Source organism: Festucalex cinctus, chromosome 11 (genome assembly GCF_051991245.1).
Source record: "Festucalex cinctus isolate MCC-2025b chromosome 11, RoL_Fcin_1.0, whole genome shotgun sequence".
NCBI classification, from domain to species: Eukaryota; Metazoa; Chordata; class Actinopteri; order Syngnathiformes; family Syngnathidae; genus Festucalex; species Festucalex cinctus.
In genome coordinates this window covers 16,456,595-16,477,111 of record NC_135421.1, presented here as the reverse complement: position 1 = coordinate 16,477,111, position 20,517 = coordinate 16,456,595, and the positions used below count along the sequence as shown (strand labels likewise).

At 40.3% G+C, this 20,517-nt stretch overlaps 1 protein-coding gene across 4 annotated transcripts in view; it reads left to right on the top strand.

The window, feature by feature from the left end:
• Nucleotides 1-19,867, top strand: part of col18a1a (collagen type XVIII alpha 1 chain a) — a 78,072-nt gene extending 58,205 nt beyond the window's left edge. For 2 of the 4 annotated variants that reach the window (XM_077537417.1, XM_077537414.1), the window contains 37 exons: nt 822-900; nt 1,320-1,447; nt 2,911-2,937; nt 3,043-3,240; nt 3,340-3,366; nt 3,468-3,530; nt 3,613-3,690; nt 3,776-3,826; nt 4,133-4,264; nt 4,787-4,849; nt 5,544-5,588; nt 5,733-5,864; nt 6,872-6,943; nt 7,234-7,260; nt 7,439-7,537; nt 9,277-9,312; nt 9,463-9,552; nt 9,647-9,679; nt 9,824-9,859; nt 10,828-10,887; nt 10,959-11,036; nt 11,116-11,151; nt 11,716-11,769; nt 11,855-11,920; nt 12,025-12,090; nt 12,193-12,223; nt 13,932-13,976; nt 14,061-14,095; nt 14,173-14,301; nt 14,379-14,538; nt 14,670-14,731; nt 16,408-16,536; nt 16,611-16,643; nt 16,732-17,052; nt 17,133-17,333; nt 18,470-18,585; nt 18,671-19,867. In XM_077537417.1, coding sequence (XP_077393543.1) covers nt 822-900; nt 1,320-1,447; nt 2,911-2,937; nt 3,043-3,240; nt 3,340-3,366; nt 3,468-3,530; nt 3,613-3,690; nt 3,776-3,826; nt 4,133-4,264; nt 4,787-4,849; nt 5,544-5,588; nt 5,733-5,864; nt 6,872-6,943; nt 7,234-7,260; nt 7,439-7,537; nt 9,277-9,312; nt 9,463-9,552; nt 9,647-9,679; nt 9,824-9,859; nt 10,828-10,887; nt 10,959-11,036; nt 11,116-11,151; nt 11,716-11,769; nt 11,855-11,920; nt 12,025-12,090; nt 12,193-12,223; nt 13,932-13,976; nt 14,061-14,095; nt 14,173-14,301; nt 14,379-14,538; nt 14,670-14,731; nt 16,408-16,536; nt 16,611-16,643; nt 16,732-17,052; nt 17,133-17,333; nt 18,470-18,585; nt 18,671-18,881 — 3,249 coding nt within the window. In that variant the 3' untranslated portion in view covers nt 18,882-19,867. The remainder of the gene's footprint in view (nt 1-821; nt 901-1,319; nt 1,448-2,910; nt 2,938-3,042; nt 3,241-3,339; nt 3,367-3,467; nt 3,531-3,612; nt 3,691-3,775; nt 3,827-4,132; nt 4,265-4,786; nt 4,850-5,543; nt 5,589-5,732; nt 5,865-6,871; nt 6,944-7,233; nt 7,261-7,438; nt 7,538-9,276; nt 9,313-9,462; nt 9,553-9,646; nt 9,680-9,823; nt 9,860-10,827; nt 10,888-10,958; nt 11,037-11,115; nt 11,152-11,715; nt 11,770-11,854; nt 11,921-12,024; nt 12,091-12,192; nt 12,224-13,931; nt 13,977-14,060; nt 14,096-14,172; nt 14,302-14,378; nt 14,539-14,669; nt 14,732-16,407; nt 16,537-16,610; nt 16,644-16,731; nt 17,053-17,132; nt 17,334-18,469; nt 18,586-18,670) is intronic. The other 2 variants (XM_077537416.1, XM_077537415.1) reach the window with 2 other exon arrangements.
• Nucleotides 19,868-20,517: the final 650 nt, after the last annotated feature.

Sequence of the window (20,517 nt, the reverse complement as noted above, 5' to 3'; positions counted from 1 at the left end):
GATTGTGCATTGAGGCCCCGTCACTTTTACAAGTTTCCCCCATCCGTCCAATTGGTGTTTATTAGCATCATAATCAGCAGAGACAACATCTGCTACCAAATGCCTGCCTAGCAATTTTTTTCCCACGTGATGTCTGTTCACTGGCGTTTATACGGAACTCATCCAGTTTGTACAACTCAAACATGTCAGGACAAATTGCAAAAAGTCGAGAACTGAGTTGAGTGAAACTTTCCATGATGTCTTTGACAGTGTCCTCCTCACATGTCAGTCGTGTCACGTGATAATTCATTTTCCATTAAATGAGACTGTTTGGGGAAAACAAACATACAGTGAGTTTTTGTGTTCACTGAACATCCTCCTGTCTTGAGGCAACTTGAGGAAACTGGATGTCTCCTTTGAAACTTTTGAAGGTCTTGTGGTTCAACTCTGTCAGCCGATCTCACGCCCCATGGATGTATGAATGAGTTGCTTATCATGTTATTAATGGTGTCAAGCAAAATAATTGTTGTTGCGGAATTCTTAACGTAGCAGTTGCTATGCGACGCGGTGAGGTGGCAACCTCCAAGAAGACGACTGGTTAATTATCAACCGCGTTGCCCCCTTCAGCTGCGTGCTCTTTGACATTCTTCGCAGGTGACAATCAAGGTCTGTCATCGGTGAAGAATGTGTTGGGTGGGGGCAGGGGGCTCCATAATTTCCTCCATTTGAACACAAAGAAGCCGAACGAGTCATGGGTTGCTCCTGTTGCCCTGCGCATTTTAGCGTCAGACTTCTGTTGCATTTTGACTGACGGTGATCATGTTTTTTGATTTGACCGGCAGACGGCGCCGCCATCTTTGAGGCCCATTCAGCAACCTCCGGTCGCCAGGCAAGAGGAGACGTTGACCATGAGACACACAGGTGATGCTGCAACGCGCTCACCCGCACACGCAGCAGAAGACAATCAAAAACTTTTCATGATTGCCTACACGGAGTATGCCTGGCTTAATTACTGTCAAATCGCTCCATCTAGTGGACATGAGGATTATTGCAACATGTCGATCCTCTGCCAGAATTTTAGAACAGTGACTCCAAACTTTTGTAGGGAAAGGGGCCGAACCGTGCCACAATTGCACCCTAAAATATTTATAATTACATTAATTGTTTAAACCACCAACTATTATTCTAATTACTGCAGATTACTGCTGAAAATGAAAAGCTCACAGATTCATTTGACTTCCCTTACTCTTAGTCTTCACTTCACCTGTAAGAAGTATTTCTATGGTGTTTTCTGCTCTGTTTGTGTGTGAATGTTTTCCAATGTTGTTCTTCCTTTTCAGGATCAATTGGTGCCAAAGGAGAGAAAGGAGAACGAGGAGAGAAAGGGGACAGAGGTTTAGCGGGGCCAAAAGGAGATGCCGGTTCCAGCGCTGCAGGGGGCTCGCAGGGAGGAGCTCGAGGGGGGAAAGTATGGATCCTTCATTTCTCCTTTTTAAAAAAAAATGTAAAAATTTTTTTTTAAATCCACTGAACCTAAAATACAATTGCAGGGACAAAGCAACTAACTTCATCATCACAAGGAACATAGTAACTGTATAGCAACTGACAACATCATCACAAGAGGCATGGCAATTGTATATCAACTGAAATCATAATCACAAGGGGCATAGCAACTGACAACTTCATAATCATAAGGGGCATAACAACTGTATAGCAGCTGACAACATCATCACAATTGGGACATAACAACTTCATAGCAGCTGACATTATCATCACAAGCAGCATGGCAACTGTATTGCAACTGGAATCATAATCACAAGGGGCATCGCAACTCACGACTTCATAATCACAAGGGGCATAACAACTGTATAGAAACTGACAGCATCATCACTATTAGGGACATAGCAACTTCATAGCAACTAACAACATCATCACAAGCGACATGGCAACTGTATAGCTACTGAAATCATAATCACAGGGGGCATAGCATCTCACAACTTCATCATCACAAGGGGCATAACAACTGTATAGCAACTGACATTACAAATAGGGACATATCTATCACAGCAACTGACATCATCACAAACGACTTGGCAACTGTATAGCAACTGACAACATCATCACAGAGACATAACTGTAAAGCAACTGACAACATCACAATTAGGGACATAATTTAATAGCAACTGACATCATCATCACAAGCGGTATGGCAACTGTATAGCAGCTTAAATCATAATCACTAAGGGCCGAGCAACTGTATAGCAACTGACAACATCATCACAATTTGGGACATAGCAACTGACAACATCACCACAAGTGGCATGGCAACTGTAGCGCAACTGAAATTATAATCACAAGGGGCATAGCAACTGACAACGTCATCACCCCAAGGAGCATAACAACTGTATAGCAACTGATAAGATCATTACAAATATGGACATAGCAACTGACATCATCACAAGCGATTTGGCAACTGTAAAGCAACTGTAAAGCAACTGACATCATCACAAGTGACTTGGCAACTGTATAGCAACTGACAATCACAATTAGTGACATAACTTTATAGCAACTGACAACATCATCACAATTAGGGACTGAAGCAACTGAAATCATAACCACAAGGGGCATAGCAACTGACAACTTCATTCTCACATGGGGCATCTGTATAGCAACTGACAACTTCATCATCACAAAGGACAAATACATGAAAGAACAATTGAATTTGACTTTGGTAAATGTTTGTCACGCTTGGATTGTGTACATTATAGAAATACTCCTTAAATGCCTGAAGTTAGTTAGTTTGTTTGTTGTTGTTTTTTCAGGCTACATTGTGCATTGAAATCTGCCACACTTGATATGTATTGATTAGTTTTTAGTGACATTCAGATGAATAACAAGCATTTTTTAAATTTTTATTCTTCATATTTTCAGGGAGAACCTGGAGAAAAGGGAGCAAAGGTAAGACAAATATGACTTTTTTTTTTTCTTATCTGCCTGGTAGGCTACAAAATGTTTCTCAGCCGTTCTTGTGCTAACCACAAGTGTTTTTCATTTGTTTTCTAGGGCAACGCAGGTTTTGGTTACCAAGGAAAGAAGGGCGAACCCGGCCCCCCTGGGCCCCCTGGATCTCCGGGTCTGGCGTCTGAAGTCTCAGAGTGCAAAGAAGGCTCAGATGCTTCCTGTGTTCCTGGTGCTCGAGGACCACCCGGACCAGCAGGGGCCCCTGGTGCCCAGGGACCGCCGGGAGAGGATGGAGAACCTGTTAGTGGGCCGTCTATTGAATTGTCCTTAATATGTAATCGTTAATGTTCAGTTTATCAGGCGTGTATCATAATGTCGACCTGTATATTGTGTGTGCAGGGCGATCCTGGTGAAGATGGAAAAAGGGTGAGTTGCTTTTGACAAATGCAGTGTGATATATTTTGCATTATGACTGGCTGGATTTCAACTTTTACACCCCCAAACTAATGTTGGCCTTCTCAATTCAGGGTGTTGATGGACCTCGGGGCTTCCCGGGAACCCCTGGAGATCCTGGACTGAAAGGAGAGAAGGTTAGAGGAGTAGATTAAAAAAAAAAAAAAAAGGTCATTTATTGACTGTAAGATGTGAAGATAATGGGAGTGACTCATACAGGGAGACCGTGGCGATGGTCAGCCTGGCCCCCGGGGGCCACCAGGTCCTCCAGGACCCCCAGGACTAGGAAGCAGAACCGTGAGTGGATCTCGAGTTACACGCTAAGTTGTGAAAGTGATGATTGATCGATTGGATGTAACAGTTCACGATGGATGCGTTTCAGACTTTTGTGGACATGGAGGGCTCAGGATTCCCTGATCAGGAATCAGTTCGGGTAAGTGCGGCCATAACAACAAAATACAAAGTTTGTTGATTGCCAAACATTTTCAAAGCGGAGTTCTACTTCCGATATCTTTCACATTTTTTTCCAGTTAATTGGTAACTAGGTCACCAAAAACAAATTTTTCTGACAAAAAAAGCTTTGTTTTGTTCTCCACGTACTTGACGAACTTATTTGTCGGTGGCAGTAAACGGTTGGATTCCGGTTGACGTATTATAACGTCCAAAGTTGAACCATGGTTGGTGACAGTATTCATCTGTATCACCGTGATATGTCATTTGGTGTTTCTTTTTGTTTTAGGGACTGCCAGGTCCACCCGGCCCAGCAGGCCCACCAGGCCCACCCGGGGTTCCTGGTCTTGCGACACCAAACTCGACATCGAATTCGGGAGCAGTCGGACCACCGGGACAAGATGGGGCGCCTGGTCAACCTGTAAGTGCCAGTTCATTGATTAGAAAACATAAGAAGACGACAAGAGTTTCTGCAATACAGTGGGACCGTAACTTGCGCTCGACCCAACTGTTGCTTAGACAATTTTGTTGGCTTGGTTTGCGTGCAAAAAAATTGCGATACAGGCACTAGATAGTGGCGGTGAGCGCAACTCAACTTCACAACAAGTAGAAAGTGAGAAAAAAAAAGGCTTTTATTTAAACAACCACATAACTTTGCCTTAGCTAGCTTAATGCTAACACATATGAGAAAGGCCATACACAGGCTAACAAACAATGTCACTCTGTTATAACAATCAATATTGCTGCATCTTTTCTAGGCATTTGTGAAACTCTTCGTGTGATTTTAGAAACAATTGTGGTCACAGAAAAATTTTAGTCCTAAGTCAATGTAGCGCTGTATTAGCTAGCGCATCAGAGACGACAAAAAAACTAGCATTTATTCATATCTAAATTTCTAAGTGGTTATGATGATCCAACCATGACCTTAACTTCTGGCCTGCAGGGGTTGACTGGTGTACCAGGTGTCGATGGCCAACCGGGAGCCCCAGGCCCCAAGGGAGAAAAGGTAATTTCCTTCATTTTTTTTACATTGATGAGCACATGTACGTGTCTCCGTTTTACCACCTTTCAGCCTTGTTGTGTTCGCATTTTGAACTCATGGTAGGGAGTCAGTGGTGCTATAAGGAGTCCATCACTGCATACCAGGGTTATTATAGTTTTGGAATTTTTCATTTTGAGTTTTGTTTTATAAATTTAGTGAGTTTAAATTAGTTTTCAGGGTGGTTTTGTTCGTTTTTATTAGTTTTAGTTATTTAATAAAGTCTTAGTTTTAGCTTTAGTTAGTTTCAGTATTAGTGTTAGTTTTTTATCTGTATTGTGCGCAATATTTAAAAACACAATGGCTGCTGCTAGATGGTGTCGCTTCTGTGTGACACACTTTCAAGCGTCCTTATTCCGGTTAATATTAAGATAAATCTACTTAAAATCACATTTAAAATATCCCAAAGACTCATCATGCATTAAATTAATTACCAAAAACTACAACAAAGGACATTTTTGCTATAATGATAGTTTTGTAAACATAAAATGGAGTTTTGTTATTTATTTATTTATTTTTTTAAAGCAATTTCATTTTTATTTTATTTCGTTAACAAAGTTTAAGTTTTTTCGTTAGTTTTAGTTAACTAAAATAACCTTTGCTGCATACGTACTAGAAAGTGATTATGTTCAAATGATTTGTTCGATTTTGATTTTTCTAGGGTGACTCTGGTGTGCTCGGTCTACCAGGACCAGCTGGAGAGAAGGTGATTTAGTTTTTATTTCTTTAATGAAGTCCATTTGTTTTTGTTTCGTCATGTTTTTTTTTTTTTTTTAACTATATGTTCTTACCAATCTAATTCCACATTTCTTTGGTTTCATTTTAAATTTTCTTTTTGTCCATTCAACAGGGAGCTCAAGGAGAGCCTGGTTCACCTGGCCCAACAGGCGAGCCTGGGCTAGCTGGTTTACCCGGACCAATGGGACCGGCCGGGCCACCGGGGCCTCCCGGGCCTGCTGGATCAGGATACCGTGTTGGATTTGTAAGTTGTCGTTTATTGGTTTTGGATTAACACATCTGATTGATTCAGATAAGAGTGTTGTTTTCAATTCACGACACTCTAAGTAAGCGTTGTCACTAGCTAATTGAATATTGTTTTGCACCAGTAGTTAAAACGGAATTGTAATTGGAACGGGTAGTTTGGATAGAGGGAGAATGGAAACAGCCATTGGTGTGCTTTCAATCGATTTATTCAATTAACTGTCAAGACAAGCACATTCATAACCGCCCTGCCGACGGGCTCACCTCACTCTGCACACAAAATGGCTAACGCTAAAATCACCCATCTATATGTCCTCATTACATGTCACTCAACAACAGGCTCGCCTCGCCTTTTAAAGACAGGTACACATTTAACCACGCAGGAACCATAAAGTGGATTGTGAGCCTGGCAACCCTAAGTTCAAACCCAAAAATGAGTAAATACATTTTTAAATACTTTGTCGTTCACTTCCAAAAACCTATCTATATGTTTTTATGTTTTTTTTTTTTTTTTTTTTTAATGCTAGAGCATATGGAAGGCTTTGATACAGCTTCTGACATGAAGAGGTTGCTTAAAGCAATGTTAGTTATTACAAAAACGACCAGTAGGTGGCAGCAGAGTATAAGAAACCAACCAGGGCCCTGTTGCAACAAGCTGTTTTCCCCACTGTTTTCAACAGATGAATAATAATGAAACTTAGATATATTCTAATGCTAATTTCTGTAAAATGGAAACAGATACAAATATACTTTTTTTCCTGATGAAAGAATAGACTCTAATCTTTCTTTTGGTAGGTTCCATATTTTTATAACAATAGAACAGAATATTCTGTGGACCTTGCAAAATCAGTCAAAATCCAGTAAAACAGCTGGGAGCTAAAGGGATTACCCAGTGAAAATGGCTGCGAATGAATGAGTTAAAAATAATACCTGCAGATTCCAGTTGTTGGAAATAGTGTTTTTCATGAAGCTTGAAAAAAAAATATATCGATTTTGTTGTTGTTGAAGGATGACATGGAGGGATCCGGTGGCATTTTCTCAAATGGGCTTCCTGGTGTCAGAGGACCTGAAGGAAGACAGGTAAGTCAAAATTGTCGTTTATTCCCCCCCAAAAAACATTAAGTACAAGAATTTTCTGAGTATTAAGATTCATGAAAATGATCATGGAGAGTGTGAGGAACAGCTGACTGATTGTCAAGACAGCGTCCAAACATGGTTCTCAGCTCTTTGGTTATATTGCGGGTCAAGCGGACCCACATTGAAGTAAAACAAAAAAATCATCTGCCTGCCCTCATTTCATGACAAATTGTCACTAATTTTAGGTGAGATGTTTTAGAAAGTTTGCAATTAAATCAAATGTGTGCTCTTAGGGTCCACCTGGCCTGCCCGGATTACCAGTAAGTAAACAAGCACTTATTATATTTACATATGTACTGTACATGTGATAGGACAGAATTAAGCATATTAAGAGAAGCAAAGTTTTTTTTTTCAAGGTTGCAAATGTTTGTATTGCTTTGTGAATGTGTTGTCAACATGCATTAGCACATTGTAACTTGAACGCATTCATCCACGCAGGGTAAACCGGGGTTGCCCGGCCTCGCAGGTCAGAAGGGCAGCGAGGGCACAGGAGGAAGAGACGGCCAACCGGGATTGGACGGCTTTCCCGGAGTTCAGGTCTTTCATCCTTTTGATTGAACTTGTACTAACTAGCATCGGTGTGGACACGCTGCAAAACTGTATCTATCAATTGCCTACAATTGAGACCTTGACAAACGATTGCTCCCATTAATCTTGTTTTCCAATTTCATTGGGATAACTGTACTGCCCTCTCAATGTGAAGGAAAAAAAGCTTTAAAACCTTTTACATGCTGAGAGAAATCCTCAGCGATGGAACTTCGATATACTAACAAAAAGTGTCATTCAGTAACTCTCACTTTTATAATTCTATATAACAGAATAAAGCCCTATATGACATAATAAGAGTCACAAATACCAAACTTAAATACAGGAGCTAAAAGTGACAATCACAGTAACATAGCAACTGCATAGCCACTGACAAAATCATCATCATCATTACAAGGGACATAGCAACTACATAGGAACTGACAACTTCATCATCACAAAGGACATAGCAAATGCACAGCACCTGGCAACATCACAACAAACATAGAAACTGACAGTATCATAGACACTGAAATCGTCATCATCACAAGGGACATAGCAACAGCATAGTAATGGACAATATCAATATCGTCATCATCATCGTCACCACAAGGTACATAGCAACTGCATAGCAATGATGATTTCGTTGACAAAAAAATTTTCTTCGTAACCTCCTGAATACCAGGAAAAAGCACATTGTCCAATCATGTTTATTTTGATATTCCCTAATCTTTGTGAAGTAACTGGAAATAAATTTTTGAGAAAAAAAAAAGTTTTTAATTTTAAGCTATGATGTGTCCACTAAAGAGGACATTTTTTTAAAACTTGAATGCTAGGCTCAAATACAGTTAAAATAATTCAAACAATACTTTAATGTGTTCTTAAGAGTCTTATAGAAAACATGCTAACAACATTTAAAGCCTAAATTTGTTCAATAAAAAGTGTTATACACTTACTTCCTCTTCCCCTTGCACTGAGGGAAGCCATTTTCTTTTATGATGCAATCAAAGGTAGCAAAGCCCCACCCCTACACATTTGGTATCATTGGAAAGCTCTGAATGTCCTCTACTAAAACTAAATTACATTTTTTTTTTTTGTAAAAATTAACACTGCTGCATAACAACGGACAATTTCCTCATCACAAGGAAAGTAGCAACTACAAAATAAAAGTGACTAAATAAAATAAGAGTGCACCCTCCATCTTAAGGGACATAATAAAAGAGCATAAGAACAGAATGACCCCATGACACAATCCAAAACACAGTCATATAACACATTTATGCCTATGTTAATGGCCGCCTATTTATGACAAACTCTTGTGAACGTTTGCTCCGATTAAACTTATTCTCTAATTTCATTTTGATCACACTACTGCTCTTTTATTATGTTGTGCTTTCAAGTATTAACAACGACGAGGACAGTCATCCAGGCTGTTTTTCACGAGTCAGGATGGATAAAAAGAAGACGACGCATCACACGGGATTACAATCCAAATTTAGCGCTAATGTCCGAACGGCTTCGGGTCACCACCGAGTTTGTATTATTAGCCCGCAAATGTCGCCAACTCTAATTGGACGTCACGCTTACCAGATATCGCATTAAACATCAAAGAACGTCCAGTTACAGCTCGTTTTATCAGAAGCTAACAGTAAGCTAATGCAAGCTGTGCTAACACTGCAGCTCTGCTTACCTTTTGGCTTTGAACTTGAATTGCTTTTTCACATCTTCTGTCTCATTCTTAAATGTTACAGGGAGCGAAAGGTGACAGAGGTGAAAGAGGAGAGAGGGTGAATATTTCAAATATTATTCATATCTCTTTTTTTTTTTTTTCTTTGCTACTCATAATATATTTGTAGTCTTCTGTTGAGCGATGTGTGTATTATATTGCTGGCCTGGAATGAATGAATGAATGATTTCACATGCACGCTCTGTTTAAGGGTGAACCAGGCCGAGATGGAATCGGAGTTCCCGGATCGCCAGGCCCACCTGGACCACCGGGACAAATCGTCTACCAACCGTCAGACAATGTAAAAAGCAAATTCCCCAAATTTTTGTTGTCGGCAAATAGACAGCAAATTTGCATCCTTTTTCTTACTTATATCTTTTTTATGCTACAAACAGTTTGACGGTGTGGTTGGCAGAGTTGGGCCTCAGGTGTGTATTCAAACGGAAAATTGTGAAAAACAAAACAAAATTGAATGGAATGAAAATGCTAGTTTGTCTGTAGGTGTTGTAAGATTGGATTTCCAGGTTGTATCTCACCTAATCAAATGATTTTTTTTTTTTTTATCTGTAAAGGGAGGATCTGGTGTGCCGGGTCGAGCGGGATTCCCAGTAAGTACTAACATCTTTGTTAGTTTTGTGTATTAACTCTTTTACTGCCTAACATTATCCCCCCAAAAAAATAACCCCGACAGTGCCAGCTGATTTCGAGCATTTTAACTCTTCTTTCAACAGAATATTGTGTGCTATGACTACATAAACATGGTGGAGAACCACATGAAATATCACATTCTTTCAATAGAGAAAAAAAAAAGTATGGGTCTACCTTATTTAGTAATCACCATTTGAAAATAGGCAATTTGAGTGACATTGAGTGGAAATGGAAAAGATAAGGAGAAAACAAGCTTTTTCTGCACAAAAATGACTTTGACGCTTTTTTTTTGTTTGTTTAATGACCCTCTGTGAAATTAGATTTAATATGACAAAGGCTTTGATTATTCACGTCATTCTTGAAAACGTCTTCCCTAAGACCCGACATGTTTTCTTGTAATTAGATACACATGAGCCTATTGAAAAGAGATACAGTGCCGCCATCTGCTGGCCATAGTTAGTGGGTGTTTTGTCATTTGTAGACTCTATTCACAAAAAGGAGCACTGCACAAGACGTTGCACGGCCCATTGAGGAGAAAAAAAAAACAAAAAACCGTAGTAAACGTCAATTAACGTTTATGGCGTCATACATCGTGATTTTAGCATATGTCATTTAATGTTTTTGGCAGTAAAAGAGTTCATGTATGCCTGTTTGCTGAGTTTTTTTTTTTGTTTGTTTCCAAATCCATACTGTGCTCCCCTTACAAGAGCTCACAGTCTGGGTTTGTTGTTGTTGTTTTTTTCTCCCCTCCCCTCCCCATCTCTGCATAAACGGGGCAATGTCAAAGGCAGACTCCCAATCTGTTGGTCTTTGTTTTTCTACGTTTATTGGGCGGGTTGTGCTTTTGTTTAATTTTGTTGTACCCATGTGGTGCAATGACAATAAAGCTGTTTTGAGTGTGAAATTGTAATTTTGTGACCCTGTCAAGGGTCCTATGGGTCCAAAAGGTGACACTGGCGACCCCGGCCCACCGGGTTATGGCATCAAGGTAGGGTCAACGTTGCGTTTAGCCTTATGGCTCCTTTTGCTTTGTGGAGCTAATCACGTTTCTTTCTGCAGGGCGAGAAAGGCGAGCCAGGTCTAATCATAGGCCCTGATGGGGGTCCACTCTTTTCGGCGGGGCTGGCTGGTTTTAAAGTGAGAATTTGACCGTCTTGTATTTGTCTGTAGAACATTTGTTGTTTTTGCTCTTCTAATGTTTCTGCTGTGCGTTTAGGGAGATCGAGGCCTTGCTGGACCTGTGGGACCACCTGTAAGCATTTGTTTTATGTTCATATTTGGCTCAAATTAGGGATGTAAATGATATCCAAACATCACGATACGATATTATCACGATATGAAGTTCACGATACGAAGCTCATACTAAAAAAAAAGCACAATATTGTGCTTTTGTACATAACAGCAATGCATATAAACCACCTACAATCTCTAATAACAATATTGAGGGACTTACTTGGTAATGCAAGCACACATTGATCGCTTCACAAGCAAATTAGGTTCCCCTTCATCTGACAATTAGCATAGATTTTAAACATAGAAGGCCAAAACATCCCTCATGAAAATTTAATTGCACTAATAAACTAGCCACTAGAGGGTGCCTGAACTGCACCAATGGAAATCAACCTGACTTTTTTTTTTTACAGATGTCTTAAATATTGTGAACATGACGATGACGATATTGTGGCAGTCTTAATATCACGATATTACCCTTATCGTTACATCCCTAGCTCAAATATTAAAAACATTTCCAAAATGGCAAACGTTTGTTTCATAATGCAACAGTTAGTCATTCGTATGGATTGTGTTTTCCATGTAGGGACAATATGGACCTCCAGGAATGAAGGGTGAAATTGGAATGCCTGGGAGACCTGTGAGTAAACACTGCCGGTTTGTACACGGCTGATGTGATTTGACCCCAGAAATGCAGTCGTAAAAGGAAACGCCCCTTCCGTTAGGGTCGGCCTGGTGTGAACGGATACAAGGGAGAGAAAGGAGAGCTGGGCTCTGGCTTTGGATACCCAGTAAGATATCGCATTAGGTTTTCCACATTCATCCCTTCAGAAACGTTTTGGTTGTTCTTTGATTTGGCTATACGTTTTTACACAATATTTTATTTTATTATCAGGGGGTTCCTGGCCCACCGGGCCCACCAGGACCACCAGGACCTGCAGGACCATTCGATCGTTTCAGCGTGAGTTAAAAAAAAACAATTTGAAGATTTAAAAACAAAAACAAAAAACAGCTGACCAACAGGGCTGTCAAAAGTAAATACTTTATTCTATTTTGTTAACAGCACTATGATGGAACATCCAGGAACTATCCAGGTATGAACGATTTACCAGACACGGTTGTCAGCTGACTTAACACGAGGTCCAATAGCTGCGTTTTTAGCCATTTAGCTGGACTGTGATGTCACAATTTTTAACCAGCTCACAGGCAAATTTTTTTTTAAACAAACGTAACAATGTTTACTGATAAATTGCTGGGGGGTTTATTTTGCCGATAATTAATGTGGTACCGTCATTATATTTCATGTACAATGAAAACCTGTAAAAAGTACAAAATGAAAATTTAAAGAGATACTTGACTCATTGAACAATTTTCAGCAGTTAAAAAGTTAATATTTTGTCCAGAATGAATTTGATAACTTCATTATTTTTCATGTAAAATTAATACCTTGAAAAGTACATTTTCTAGTTGCCGTCGACTGAGGAAGCAGGAAACGACCAATCATGGCTTGGTTTACTGACCAAACCCGGAAAGGTAGGCCATTACCTACATCCTCAGCACAGGTGATGTCATCATCAGTCGACGGCAAGTAGAAAATGTACATTTTAAAGGTATTAATTTTACATGAAAAATAATGAAGTTATCAAATTCATTCTGAACAAAATATAAACTTTTCCCTGCTGAAAATTGTTCAATGAGTCAAGTATCTCTTTAAAAAAAAAAAATTCTATTGAAAGAGAGAATATACAGATTTGTTTTAAAATTCTAAAAAAAAATTCAATCAGCATGTTAAGCTAAATTAAAAACTAAGCAATATACCCCTAAATGTGTCTACAATAGTTTTCCAAAATTTCAACATAACTGAACACACTTTACACTTATTTTTGTTTTACTTTCTTAATTTTATTTTATTTTTTTATTTCAAAAAACAAATAATGCAGGTAGTTCCCAGTGTCAACAGCATTTTTTAAGTTAAATTTTAAATAAATGCATAAATAAAAATTTCCCCGAGGTTAACTCAGTTTTGAATTAATCTCCTAAACTAGCTAACGTAGCAAAATGTTGGTTTTCATCACAGTGTTCGTAAAAAAATTCAAAAGCTCTTGGCAGACTGAAAAAATGTCTGAACATGTTAAAAAAAATTGCAACATCGTTTTGAACATCTTTGCAACCTTTCTCAACATTTTACAAACACTGACTGAAATCCAAAATTCTGCTGACAAACTTTCAGTGAGAGAGCAGCTTTACCGGGCTTCAGATTCATTAAAATAAATAAATAAATACAAATAAATAAATAAATAAATAAGGATGATGCCGATATTTGTCAAATATCCGCACCGATAATCAACCCGGAAAATAATTGGTATATCCCTATAATATCTCCTAATCTACTTAATGTCTGCGATTATCTTTATAACATGGAAGCTTACCTACCTATTTTTACAGCTGGGGTTTTGAGATATAATATGATGGAAGTTTGAAAATTAGCATCTTCTCTCATTAGAAAGAAGTAAATGATCCTGTCAAAGAAGTAAGATTAAAGAAGGCTTTAAAGTTTCTGGAGACAAAAACCTTCCTCATTTCAGCTTCTTCCACATAGCTCAGCCTGAGGGGGCGAAAAAAAAAGAAAAAAAAAGTGTCCATTGTCGCAAGATTAATCCGTCAAGTCTTACCAGATTTGAGAAATGGGCCGATAAAACACAAAATGCGTCACAATGTGAAATAGCAATGCCAAAGTCGGTTACCTGCGCAATATTATCATCTCATGTTCCGTCCCGGTGTGTATGTCATCTTTTACTGCAGCAATTAAAGGAGAAAAGGGAGAACGTGGCCTTCCTGGCGTCCCTGGTAAATTCCTTGATATTCACATGACAACATTCTTGATGACTACTGCTGAGTGTTGAAAAAAAAAAAAATCATTTTTATTTGCAGGAACAGTGTCCAATTTTAATATTCACGCATTCAAGGTGAGTGCAAAAAATGAAAAATATGGAATTAAGCCATCAGCCTCAATTTGCAACAATTTTTTATTTTTTTTTAAAAGAAGGACCTAAAGGGAGAGCATGGAGATCCGGGAGTGAAGGGAGAAAAAGGTGAACCCGGTGGATATTATGACCCTCGTTTTGGGGGACCTCTTGGCCCTCAAGGGCCTCCTGGCAAACCGGGCTTACCCGTGAGTTTTCACAATAAAACATATCAAACAGCTGGAAATTTCTCAAATGTTTACGTCACGTGTTGTCTTTATATTAGGGTCCAAAAGGAGAGTCTATAACGGGTCCTCCCGGACCTCAGGGCCCACCTGGTCCAGCAGGGATCGGTTACGATGGTCGCCCAGGTCCTCCAGGACCACCCGGACCACCTGGACCGTCTTCGTCTCCCTCGCTGCCTGGCGCCTTTTGGCCCGGTCAAAGTGAGTCGTTTTGTTCCGACACCTCAATGTATCAAAATGAAACATACGTGTGAATGGAATGGCAAAGCACACTTTATATATACGCATATAAATGAATCGTATCCTGAATAAGATGTTTCAATTTGAATCAGCCAATGTACCAGGGCCTCCTGGTCCTCCTGGCCCGCCTGGAAGTCCTGGACACTCCTCTGGCGTAAGTTGGAGTTGTTTGTTTTTTTTTTAAATGCATTTGTCTCATCCATCCATTAACACAATCGTCTTCGTTTGACAAAACGGTTCATTCTATATCATAACACAGGGGTGTCCAAATCCAGTCCTCAAGAGACGCTATCCTGTATATTTTAGACCATATTAGAAATTTTTGGCATTCTTTATCTGTTAATCTCAAGGTTGACATCACACCGCCAAATTTTCGCCAAATCTCGTCCAATTGCGTGTCAGCAAGTGAGCTCTGCAGGAGCCTAATCACGAGCATGATAATCAGGTGTGTCGGAGGAAAGAATCATCTAAGGCCCCGTTCACACAAAAGCCCGTTTCAGTGTATCCGCACGAGTTTCTTTCCGTTTGCAGTTCGTCCACACAGCGGCTCGGTTTCGGCGCTTGACACCGATCACTTTTGAAACCAGGCTCCAGAGTGGAAAGATTTCAAAACACGCCTCATTTGTTCCAGTGTGGACACCGTAGGAAAATAGATACTTCTCCCGTGACTGCGCACGAACCGCCAGTCTGTCAACAACAATGGCGGATAGCCGTGTCATCGTCGTTTTGCGCAACCTCCTTAGCTTGTTTATGCTTTACAGCAAAATGTTTTGCATGATGTTTTAATTCAATCACCCGGCATTGTCACTTCAACTGTGCTGTGTGAGTCTCACTGATCTGGACAAATTACTGGACAGCTGATAGGCCATACATGCCCGTGCAAGCTGTTGAAGCGACAGGGCAGCCATCTTACTCCTCCCATCTCACGAGCAGACTGTATAAACTACTTTGAAGAGCACTTTTCTTTCATCGTTCAGTTGCTAGACCCCTGTTGTTTCGACGAAGTACTGTCTCAAATGTTCTTTAACTCATTCACTCCCAGCTGTTTTACTGCATTTTTGACTGATGGCCCACAGAATATTGTGTTCTATTTTTTGTAAAAATATGGAACCTACCAAAAGAAAATTTAGCATCTCTTCTTTCATTAGGAAGAAAAGCATATTTTTATGTTCCCGTTTTGCAGCAATTAGCATTGGAATATAGCCATTATTCACAAATCTGTTTAATACAGTGGGGAAAAGAGTTTTTTGCAACATGGCCCCGGTTGATCTCTTATACTCTGCTGCCACCTGCGGGCCGTTTTTGTAATAACTACCTTTGATTCAAGCGTTCTCTTCAGTTCAGAGGCTGCATCAAAGCCTTCTGTATGCTCTAGCATAAAAAAAACAAAAAAAACAAACGTATAAATACGTCTTTGGGAGCAAATGAGTTCATTTCCATACTGTAAATGTATAGGATCGTATGCCGAGAAACGTTTCTAGGGAGGAGTAATATGCTGGCCTTGCGACTTCAAAAGTCTTGGCCTATTGGCTATTCAGATCAGTGGTTCGTCTTCTTCGCTTATTCTTCTACGCTTTCCGATAACTCCCTGTGGCAGCGCTACAGCGCCACTCCAGGCTTGGCGTATGTATTACAGCCGTAAACGTCCTCGGCATCTTCTTTTGGACACTCGCATACTTGAGACGGTTCTGTCTGTACAAGATTCTTTTGAGGAACGAAGCCGTCTTTGCTTGTAAACGGGGCCTAAAACAAGCAGGATAGTTGCCCTCAAGGATCGGTTGTGGACACCGAGTCCCGCCATAAACTGATTGGTTGGTTCGCCGTGCACAGGTTACAGTTCTCAGGTCCTACGACACGATGCTCGCTACTGCGAGACGGCAGGCAGAAGGAAGCCTCATCTACATCATCGACAAAGCCGACTTGTACTTACGAGTCCGTGACGGACTGCGACAAGTCATGGTACGGTTCTTTTGCTGCCTTCAAATGTTAGGATCAGAAATATGTTAGTGAAATAGAAGTGCTTTTTTTCACAGCTTGGAGATTACAACCCCTTCTTCAGAGATTTGGTGAGTCTGATGCCACAAAATGGACAAAAGTTGCACACGTTTACCTTTCACTTGATCTTCATGGATCGTTTCTCGTCTTTCCTCACAGGAAAACGAGGTGGCCGAAGTTCAGCCCCCGCCCGTCATCTCGTACCCGCAGTCCCACGACCAGTCCCCGAACAACGGCGCCGGCCACTACTCTCAGAGCGTTTCTGGCGTGCGACCCATTGAGCCGCCGTCGCGCCCGTCCGCGGACCCCCGTTACCCTCCGCGCTACGATCCCAGATTCCCGGACCAGAGGCACTCGGGTCAGACGGACGGCAGAGTGGCGACGGGACAGGCTGACAACAGATACGCCGTCACTCCCCCGCGACGACCGAGCCCGCCTCGACAGCAACCTGCGGTCCACGTGGACAGATCTGGATCAGGGGTGAGTGGTGTCGAGCAACCGGAAAGCAAACGTTTTGTTTGATTTCACCTGGAAGGTCCTTGACTCGTGCTCTCTTTCAGCAGCTCCATCTCATCGCCCTGAACGCCCCTCAAACCGGTAACATGCGAGGAATCCGGGGGGCAGACTTCTTGTGTTTCCAGCAAGCCCGTGCCGTGGGCCTGAAGGGGACCTTCAGAGCATTCCTGTCCTCCAAACTCCAAGACCTTTACACCATTGTCCGCAGGTCGGACAGGGACACCTTGCCCATTGTCAACCTCAAGGTGAGACGCTGCACATCAGTTTTGTACATAACATCTAAAATGCACGCAGTAGATGTTTTAGTTAGTTTCGTAAACATAAAAATGCAGTTTCAATTAGTTTTTTTAAAAAGCATTTTCGTTATTTTATTTTGTTAACTTATTGAATGGCAGCCATTTGCAGCGCTGCCAACCGCTCACTGCCAACCATTTTACAAGCTTTTATCTCAAATTTGACAGCCTACAGAATATTGTGTTCTATGGATATATGAACATGGGACCCACCAAATGAAAGCTTAAATCCTCATCTTTCATCAGGAAAAAATGTTTCTCTTTGACGCATTTGTCATTCCTGAGTAATCAGCAGTAGAAGAGAGGCAAGTTTCACCGAAAATCCTGTTTTGACAAAAAATAACGGAGATATCGAGGGTTTTGTGAAAAGGGGAATTTCAAGTAAAAATTCAACTTAGAACTGACCGAACTGACCTGACCAGTACTTATCGTGCACTGCTATACAGTATAACACACGAGGCAATAGGCTGAAGTCATGAAATTTAGCATGGTACCAAGTTCGTGCTTACCCACATGGCGATTGGCGACGGTTGCCCGTCTTTGATCTGTGGCGTGAGTACGTTTGCTCACGGTGAATCATCTGTGATTGGACACTGTGTCTTGCTAAGAAAAATGAAAGCAGAGTAAGAATGTCAACATTTATTTATTGATAAACTTAACATGGCACGTGTCTCAGTGTAGCAATTTTCCTATATTTTGTTTAAAAAAAGAAAAAGAAAATGTGTCTTATTTGGGATACATATGTATCGCGATACGTATCGTATCGTGGCCCCTGTATCGTGATACGTATCGTATCGTGAGGTTGGCGGCAATACCCAGCCCTAGTGGAGGGCATATATTAAATACCCGAGATAACTCGTGGAGGGGAAGGAATGAGTTAACGGAAGTGTTTTTTATGAATTTTAGTTTTAGTTAACTAGAATAACTTTGACCGAGATGCAAAGAAAACAGCAGAAGCCCCAGAATTGAACCCTGTGGAACACCATCCGAGATTGGGCCTCCACCACAACACAAAATCTGTCAGCCAAACCGGATCGAAACCACTCGAGAGCGCTACCAATTGACACTATTTTATTTTTATTTTTCAGGATCAAGTGCTGTTTGACAATTGGGAATCTATCTTTGGCGACAACGCCAGCAAAATGAGAAGCGGCGTGCCAGTTTACTCATTCGACGGGAGGGATATTCTGAGGGACAGCGCGTGGTGAGTTGTTCTCGTTCGGAAATGTCCTGCGTTTATTTCTGCGTGTACGCTCGCGTGTGGCACATCTCGTCTCGCACTTTCTCAGGCCCCACAAAATGGTGTGGCACGGCTCGAGCGACAAAGGCCAGCGGCAAACGGACCACTACTGCGAGACGTGGCGGGCGGGCGAGCAGGCGGTGACGGGCCTGGCGTCGGCCATGCAGAGCGGCCGCCTGCTGCAGCAGCACTCGCGCAGCTGCTCCGACTCGCACGTCGTCCTGTGCATCGAGAACGCAGCGGCAAACTCTCAAAAATAAGGACCGTCCGTGATTTTTGTTTTTCGCCAGCATTTCAATTTCCACGTAATTTTTTTTGTTTTTTCAACTTGGCGTCCGATGAACTGGCAGAGGGGCTTTTACATGGCATGCTTCTTCCCTCCATGAACGCCAAAGAGATTGGGTTGGGGCACATTTTCTTGAGCGTTAAAAATGAAAAAAAAAAAAAAAAAAGAAACAGTAAATATGTTCCCAAATTGTAACGTTTGTTTTTTTTTTCTTTCTGTTACTTGCATTGTCATTTTTGTTGTTATCGATTTTGACCTTCTAAAATGTTATATCCATCCTGTTATGTTTTTTTTTTTTTTTTTTTTTTTTTTTTTTTGTTTATGTATTGATCATTTTCAATTTTATTTTGTAGTTGTGGGTTTACTTTTTGGGTACAGCAAAGACTATTTTAAATTTTAAGAAAAATATTTATTGTTAAATGAAGTGATGTAAGGACAAACAAATGGGTTGAATGAAAATACAGCTTGCCCAAATACTCCCATTTATATTGAGAACATGTTTTGTTTTGTTTTGTTTTTCAAATAGGTTTTCCATAACGGTGCCTTATAATCAGACTTTCCATGATAATAATACAGCAACGGTCCACTTCCTTTTTATATGACTTGTTATAACGACGTAATATGCTGCTCCAAGTTCTTTTTCCGATGCAGTGTTTGCTTTTACTTTACATTGACAAAAAAAAAAAATGACACCGAGGACCATTTTTCTTCAATGAGATTTAACCATCTAAATAATTTTTTTTTTTTAACTGAGTGCATACAGGAAGTGATTGACTCAAATCTGTGTTGAGATTTTGTTTAAAGTTTTTTTTTTTTTTAACTATTTTGTTATAACCCAACTTTAGCGCAATTGATGCTTGACTGAACGTGTGGTTTACCTTCTTCACTTTCATCTTTAACGCATTGAGCTGTACTGATCTTAAAGGCACTGAATAAATGTCTTTCCAAACGCCACAGTAACCATTTGATCGCAGTTGATATTATTCCGCACACATTTGGGAAGTTCTTTGAGAGCAATTTTTTTTTTTTTTTTTTTGGGGGGGGGGAGTGAGGTCCGAAACCCGCCAAATCCCACACCGATTCCATTCGATTCCATCAGATTCTATTCGTGTCGTTTGTGGCTGTGGATACAGAGACCACACTAATCCATTATTTATACAACTAAAAACTTTCAAATGTTAAAGTTTAACCTTCTCAAAATAATGTTTAAAGCCAATCATGAAACTTTACCAGTTAATACAGAAATTAAATTTAAAAAAAGAGTGAGTATATATTAAGGGGAAAAGAATTTTTCTCCAAAACAAAATATAGAACGAAACAAAAAGAAGGATGTATTTCAACTCAAGGCGTCAATTTATGGAACAATCTCGATTGTGAAACAAAATCATCCCAGTCTATCAGTATCTTTAAAAACTTGACAAAAGCTCAATTACTGGAAAAATACATAGAGCAGAAGGACATGCTGCTTGATTATTACATAGAATTGACCGCTCCGCTCACTGTCATTTACTTTGTGTTGATTATTGTTTGTTGTTGTTGTTGTTGATTAGAGGCAGATAACATAAGTTTTACTTCTTTCTGTCCCATTTCATTTCTCTTTTTTTAAGGAA